The sequence below is a fragment of the Notothenia coriiceps genome, unplaced genomic scaffold, assembly GCF_000735185.1.
Source record: "Notothenia coriiceps isolate Sejong01 unplaced genomic scaffold, NC01 NC01_scaffold00019351, whole genome shotgun sequence".
Classification (NCBI taxonomy): Eukaryota; Metazoa; Chordata; class Actinopteri; order Perciformes; family Nototheniidae; genus Notothenia; species Notothenia coriiceps.
Window position 1 is genome coordinate 298,913 of NW_011352052.1, and position 8,072 is coordinate 306,984.

Here is an 8,072-nt window from a genome sequence, read left to right on the forward strand (position 1 = left end):
CCCCCTTGCGAATAGGCCACCTTGTGTAGTATATTGGTTCAGCCTTGCTTGTGCCCTTGAGGCATAGTTAGTAAGGTTATCTATCCTATATTGTTAGTTTGAGGACATAAAGGCGTCCCACAGACAGGTCGAAAAGAATCCAAGGCAAATTAATTCAAATAAATGTCATTCACCTTGTTCGTCTCAAATATAACCTTGACTTTTGTTCTATCTCCAGTAGATGTGCTGAAAGCAGGTGTGTCTCCTCACTGCATGAATAGTAATCATGACACGGGTGACATCGTAATCTCCAAGGTTTCCAAAACAATGTAATTACGTTCATGATTTTATTTTATTTTTTAAAATTTTAAAGAAGCTTTTTCCACTTTATATTTCTTTCACCAAGACTGAGTAGGAGTCAATTTGAACTACATCTTCTCTTCCTCTCACACAGTAATTGATATCTCACTTCATTCTTTCCAGATGCTAAGACATGGTGTGGGCACAGAATATGCTCCTTACAAGATAGGACTTTACACTTTCATTACCATGTCAATTAAAATGTAATCTCACGTTTTCTCATTTCGTTTCCCGGGTGCAACACATTACAATGCACACTAATGATCAATTATTGCCACGAAAAAAAAACTTTGCTAAGTATTTTGCTCAAGTGGAGTTTAAATCTGTATGGCATGCGTGATTTGACCTTCGTGGAAGAATGTCACATGCAGACAATATCAGATATAAAAGAGAGATGGGTTTGTTTGACACTGAGTGAAAATTATGGATTGCAATAACCAGCAATATTACAGTCTTAAACTGTACGATGATTTCACTGTACCTCATTGGGAGTAGTTGCTCCGTTGTTCACAGATGCGCTCCGGCTTTGCGCGTTCCACGAGTTTTCTGCGCTCTTCGCCTCGTTGTTTCTCGGCGTGTTTCCGGGGCTGCACGGCTTCAGAAACATAAAGTCACTTTTGGCTGATTCGGGGGTCAGGCAGACTTTATAACAATATGACTGCGAGAGACTGCTGTTTCCATTCACCTCCATACAGTTTGTGGGGACTTTGGCCGCGGAGGAAATTTGCAGGTTGAGGTTTGATTTTTTGAACACCTCCGGGGGTGGATCGGGCTGAAACCCCCCGCAACAGCAGCATGCGAGCGGGGGGAGGTTGTACCCGCTGAGTGTGTCTCTGTCCTTGTAACACTTGACTGCAGCCAGCACGATAATAGCCACAAGGAATATTAAAGATATTGTGCTCAGTGACACGATCAAGTAGAGAGCGAGGTTTGAGGGGGGCTGTGGGCTGAGTGTGAGGTCTCCGAAATCTGACAGCGACTCGGGAACAATGTCTACCACTGTAAGGATAATGGAGACAGTGGCAGAGAGAGGCGGCTGTCCGTTGTCCTTGACTAGTATTACCAGTCTTTGCCTTGTTGCGTCTTTCTCCACCAGCCGGCGAATAGTCCTGATTTCGCCTGTGTACAGAGCCACACTGAACAGCCCCGGGTCTGTAGCCTGCAACAACTGATAGGACAGCCGGGAATTTTGTCCTGCGTCCGCGTCTAACGCTGTTATTTTGGTAACCAGATACCCAGCATCTACTGACCGCGGAACCACCTCTGTGGCCACGGTGCCATTTTTGGGCAGAGGGGATACAATAACAGGTGCATTGTCGTTCTGGTCCAAAACAAAGACGTTGACTGTGATGTTATTGGCGAGAGGGGGGAATCCAGCGTCCTGCGCCTGTACCAAGATCTGAAAGTTTCTAAGTTGCTCATAATCAAAGGAACGCAGTGCATATATATTGCCGTTGTCAGAGTTGATTGAGACATAAGTGGACACGGGCATGCCCTGGATCTGACCCTCGAGAATAGAGTAAGACAGATAGGCGTTCTGGTTAGAATCGGGGTCGAATGCAGTTACAGAGCAAATGGAAGCGCCCGGGGCATTATTCTCGGTCACATAAACAGTGTATGAAGGCTGAGAGAACCGCGGGGGGTTGTCATTAATATCAGATACTTGAACGAGGATGGTTTTCCTCGTGGAGAGCGAAGGAGAGCCCAAGTCTCGGGCTGTGAGGGTGATATTGTACTCAGACACCGCTTCCCTGTCCAGAAACTCGCTTGTCACCAGAGTGTAATAGTTTTTAAAGGAGGAATGGAGCTGAAAGGGGACGTTGCTCGGGATTTGGCAGTCAACGTTTCCGTTCTCTCCCGAGTCCCGGTCCATTACACTGATTACGGCTATCACCGTGCCCGGTGGTGCGTCTTCCTGCACAGGCGTGGACACTGATGTGAGGATGACTTCGGGTGCGTTGTCATTGACATCAAGGATGTCTACCAGCACTTTACTGTGTACAGCCACAGCCGAGGGTCCCCTGTCTTTAGCCTGCACATACAGTTCAAAAACACTGGCTTTCTCATAGTCCACGATGCCCTTCACTCGGATTTCTCCCGTGTACGGGTCCACGCTGAATAGTTCCCGCACCTTGAGGGGTGCGTGCCCGCTAAATGCGTAGGTCACTTCCCCATTAGATCCTTCATCCAGGTCTGTGGCGTTCAGCTTCAGCACGAGCGTCCCTCGCGGTGCGTTCTCCACCAGGCTCGACCGGTAAACCGAGCGGTCAAATACGGGCACGTTATCGTTTGCGTCTAACACTGTAATAGTTATCACTGCTGTCCCAGATCTTTCCGGAGAGCCCCCGTCAAAGGCAGTGAGAACCATTTCGTGCTTTTTTTGCTTTTCCCGGTCAAGCGGGGTGTCCAGCACGAGCTCAGCAAACTTGCTTCCATCGTTGCGCGTCTGGATGTTTAGTACAAAGTGCTCGTTTGCGCTTAGCTGGTAAGAGCGCAGAGAGTTGGTGCCCACGTCCTGATCCTGTGCGCTCTCTAACGGGAAACATGAGCCGGGAGCAGCCGACTCTGTGATGTCAATATTAAACTCGCTCCATGGGAAACTGGGGGAGTTGTCATTAACATCTAAAATCTCCACTTCCACTCTGTACAGTTCTAAGGGGTTTTCAATGACCACTTGTAAGTGTAAAAAACAGTTCGGACTTCGTTCACACAGATCCTCTCTGTCTATCTTTTCGTTGACGAAGAGAATGCCATTCTCCAAGTTTACTTCTAAATACTGCCTCTTTGCGCCCGAGACTATACGAAACCGACGTGCTGACAGCTTGGCCACATCCAAGCCCAGATCTTCGGCGATGTTGCCCACAAAAGCTCCATGCTCCAGCTCTTCGGGAATGGAGTACCGAATTTGGGCAAGAACCAGGTCCACTACACACGCACACAGAAGCAGACATACAACCAGCCCAGTCACCGGTACCCAGCTTCCTCTGGAGAGTCTGTGATCCATTTCAGCGGCGTGCGTAAAATCTCCTCACCCAGACATATTTTGCATCATAAAGCCATCATACTGTACAGCTACAAAGTACATATAAAAGCAAAACCTGTCCCATATTAAAAAAAATCAGATCTAAGGTTGTCACATGTATGTGCTCAGATAAGTTTACAGAATAGTTAAACTGAGGGGAGAGGAGAAGAGAGTAAAATCACCCCTCTCTCTCGCTCTCTGTTGTGCTCCACGCGCAACACTGGTGGTGTGTGAACAGGGGAGGCTCGCGCTTTGATTTTCCAGTGTATTAGACACTTGGAGGAGCTGGTGGGAGGCGTGTGTATGTTGTGAGGGAGAGAGAGAGAGAGAGAGAGAGAAATAGTGGGGGTGGACGTAGCTTCTCGAGGCTCCGTATTGGAGGACGCCGACGCGAAATGCAACTCTAATTACTGTAGACGTTTAACCCTTTCACATCCTCGTGTCTGTTCCTCTGACCCATTAAAGAGACGAGAAGGCGTACATTTGACACCAGACGCCAGAGCCAGATTTGGATTAGGGGACAAATTGTGTTGTGGGTGTCGTTTTCTAGGCTGTATTTAATAGATGAGGATGGACAAGGATTTGTCTTGGTCACCACATTGCCCTACAGGCCCGGGATGGCAGTGGAAGACATTCGTTTTCTTTGATGTGTTGAACCCATCATTATAGCTTAAGAAACATAAAGTTTTCTTCCAGGGTTTTACTATTATATGTTGCAGTGCAAAACACAAGAAGCACACTAGCCCAAGTTCTCATTCGCTTTTCCTCAAGTGGGCCAGTGGCCACTGCCATTGGCCTCCTGGGATTGTATAATGCTGTTTAATGAGAGCCCTTTGAAGATGAATGCCCACATGCAAAAACAGTCCCATTCATTAATCATCACACACAAAATTGGGTTTCACAAAAAGAATCTTTGATGGGTCAGGATATTCAATTTTAATCAATATTTAAACAAGTATACATTTACAGCTTAAAATGAAGAGTGACAATCACGGGCTGATGATACACGACTTTAATTCACCTAAGTAGGCCTGAACATGAATCAACATAATCAACATAAAAGCAATGACACAAAGCCTTAATCTAACTTGTCTATAATCAGGTATTATTGTTGGGATTAGTAAATATCCCTTAGGTGATGTGTTTACAGATAGATGAAAAGGGCCAGCATGATGCTAAGGGATGTTTTGGAGGACTACAATATATAAGTGACTACAGTACTACTATGAGCACTGTAGTTGTTACAGGACAAAGAGGACAGCACTAGCCTCTTTGGAGTGAGGCACATGTTTGTTCAGATCTAATCTTTTCTCTGTTAATCCCGGTCAGTTAGACAACCACTGAACCCCACGAGGGAAGGAGAGAGAAAAAGGATGCCTTTGTGGATTCCGGTTCGTCTCGAGACAGACACGAGTGGCATCCTAATGTAAAACGGTGGCTTGAGATCTGAAAGTCTCTTCTAGGGACTGACGACACAGCTTTGGCCCCCGGGCAGCGCTGAGCTTGTTAGCTACTTAAAATGAAGGAAAAAGCGAGAGGGAAATGATAGAAGAAGAACAAGACACAAACATTCCTACTTGCTAGGGGCAGCATTTCCCTTTTACACTATACGCTACATTTTCTGGCAAATTGCCCTCGAAACCTGAGGAATGCGCTTTCCCTGTCGAAAATGGTGTTGATGGTTGCGCCTCTGTGAGAATTATCAAGGAAACAAAGCTCCGTTGATGTATTATGTTGTTGTGATCTTTTCCCTCAAGAAAATCAAACGGGGATAGTGGGGATACCTCAACTTTAAGTGATTGTTTCTTAGTGATTTCTCTTTCAAGCTAACTGAGAAAAATAACTTGAGCAATCAGGAAATGGGTGTGAGATGTAGCTTATGTATATATTATGTTCAGTCTGCAATTTAAATTGTCTGAAGATAAAAGGTTACGATCTATTTTTGCCAACAACTGGAATGTCCAAATGATTAAAGTGCTCATTATGGAACAAGATGTTACATCATAAGTACTCTTGTACTTTTTCCTGGGCATGAAGAGTGTCAGCGACCTGTCTCTCTAACATGCGGCCCCCGAAAAGCAATACCCTCCCCTCACCAGGAAAAAAAACTAAAATCCTCAGGTTTAAATAAGCAGAAAACACAATCTGCTTGCAGACTTAACCTCAAGCAGATGGTTAAGCTTCTCCAGAAATGATTACATTTCTGGAGAAGAAAAAATCACCACCACCAGTTCCATTGCTTTCCTCTTCTTTTTAATTAACGGAGTGAAGGATTAGTGTGCAGCTATCCGGGATCAACCGTTCTCCGACGGAAGAATACAAATGTTTTGCGATAAATAATCCCAAAGCACTCCGGCCGGCGGTCCCTCGGTGCCTGTTACATTAACATGCATTACACGGAGCATTAAGCTGGTCTCATCCGCCCCTATCGCCTCGCTCACCCCTTTGTCAGACAGAAAGACAGTCATTACTTTCTCTGAAATGTCGCTCGACCGTGACCCGATACTCTGCGCTCCGGAGGCAGGGTCACAGGATGGAACGGTGGCCGTGGGATCAAGAGTGGTAAAGGGCCAATGGTAGGAAACCAATTAACTCTTTTGCGCGTTTGAAGTAAACAAGTAAACTTTCAGGGATTTCAGCAGGTAAATGCTAGGTTTTATTGAACCATACAATGCCCACAAGCCAACAAAATAATTGCATTTTGTTTGCAATGCTGTGGCGCCATCTACTGAGTACTGTTCGGTAGTGTAATGTGTTGAAATAAACCCGCCTCTTGTAATCTCAGTGCATCTCAACATGGTGTTGAACAATATAAAGGCCATTTGAATCACAGTTTCAGTTCTGGATTTGCGTATACACTGTGCAGATAAACACATACGCAATATAGCAATGGGTTCATATATAAGTGGAGCTAATCTATTGTGAACCAATTCACATAATAAGATGAATAGTCCAACAAAAAATATTTTTGAGTGTTGAGGTCATAGTATCAATGTTAGCTATCAAGGAAATGATTAGCTGTTGTGCACGTCTGTAACAAAAGAGTACTCTCTTGTCAATCCTTCCTCAGGCTCATTTGAGAAATCATCACGCATCAAGGTAGAACACTGAAAACATATCCAATGTGACTAAATAAACAGTGCATTTACATTTATGACCGTTAAGTTAAGCTCATGTGTTTTGGTGAGAGTAAAAGGATGAGATGTGTTACTGCTGGATATGACAATTAGTCTACACGGCAGGCTGGATCAATTTATGGAAATAAATAAGATAATAAAATATCCCCTGAAGGGGTGCCCCCCCAGAATATGCTTCTCACAAACACTTAATATATTTAAAAAAATTAAACCGGGGGAAAACACATTAAAAGCTAATTAATTGACATATCCCGAAGCACCTATCAGGATTGTTCAATTAATTGTCAGCAATTGTAACTTTGTCCCCGTCAGAGGCCATTTGTTATTGTCTGTAGTGTTTTGGTATTTTTATCTCTGGTCTTAGTGCGCCATCTACTGGATATCGATCAGTGTAAACTACTGTGGCATAAATAATAAAGAGAACACTATACATTATTATCTATTATACATTATAATGTTGTCTGCTTCAGTAACCAGGCAGCTATCATCTTAAGCGTTAAAGTTATTTGTACCAATCTTATTCATCGTTTTTGCTTTATTTATTGGTGCAGTGCTCATCTATTGTACAGTGTGGTGTATGATATTTTACCGTTCTTTGTAGAGGTTGATTTTATACACATGATCGTGTCTTTTCCTCTTGACTATTGAGTATGTCCCTGATCCATTAAACAAGATAACCAGGACTTGTTTTATTGTCAGCAGCCTCGCCCATTATAACAATTATTATTTTTGAAGCAGAGTATGTAATAATACTTTTATCAGTAGCATATATATATATATATATATATATAGTCTGGAAAATATGACTTTACAGAGCAGTTTTTTTTGTAAACCAAAAATGCACAATGTAGCCTATTGCTTACAATAAACGAAACGTATTCCATATAGAGCATTTCAAACCTACCAGAAGAAAGTCGGGCCATCTTTTTTTCTGCAAACTTCTACTAGAGACAAGCATGCTTTCTGTGCTGCTCTTTCACAACACGAGTCAGACCATTAAAAACTGCAGTGAAATACACTTCTCTGGAGGAAAAACAATCGCAATCAGAGCCTTAGTAATGTATTTTCAGAGTAGGCCTACAGTATTATTAAAGGCAAAGCACTAGCTATATGTACAAAGGCATGTGGTTGTTCATAATGTGGGTCCCGTACACTCGCTCTACAGAGTGGAGACAGCAAATTAAGTAACTATTAGGCTAAACCACTGCAACAGAATGTATAGGCTACATACATTGTTTAAAAGCCAGTAACACATACTGGACATGCCGATCGTAATGAAGTCAGGGAACATGTTTGAAAGAAACGCAAAAGTATTTGTTTTGTTCCAAATACCTGTCCTCAGATAGCTCGTGAATGATTCTGGCACTTTCCCCTGCCAATGTCTCTAAATGTTAATGATTAACATATACTGATACATATATCAGTATATGTTAATCCATTTTCGGCATTCCCGGATTGAGTTTAAATCACGTCATCTTCTTTTGAAAATAGGAGTTTTGCCGCGTTGACACAGAAAATCCACACGGTGGAGCTAAAGACCAATTAAAGACGGGCCGAAGAAGACTATTCCACCT

The 8,072-nt window shown here is 43.4% G+C and overlaps 1 protein-coding gene across 2 annotated transcripts in view; it reads right to left on the bottom strand.

Annotated features, from left to right (window-relative positions):
- LOC104951883 (protocadherin-10-like) overlaps positions 1–3,608 on the bottom strand; it is a 7,139-nt gene extending 3,531 nt beyond the window's left edge. Inside the window, exons 1-2 of one of the 2 annotated variants that reach the window (XM_010778619.1) lie at positions 1,025–3,608; positions 821–934 (exon numbers count right to left, since the gene is read on the bottom strand). In XM_010778619.1, coding sequence (XP_010776921.1) covers positions 821–934; positions 1,025–3,343 — 2,433 coding nt within the window. In that variant the 5' untranslated portion in view covers positions 3,344–3,608. Of the gene's footprint in view, positions 1–820 lie in introns of both variants that reach the window. The other variant, XM_010778618.1, reaches the window with a different exon arrangement.
- Positions 3,609–8,072: the final 4,464 nt, after the last annotated feature.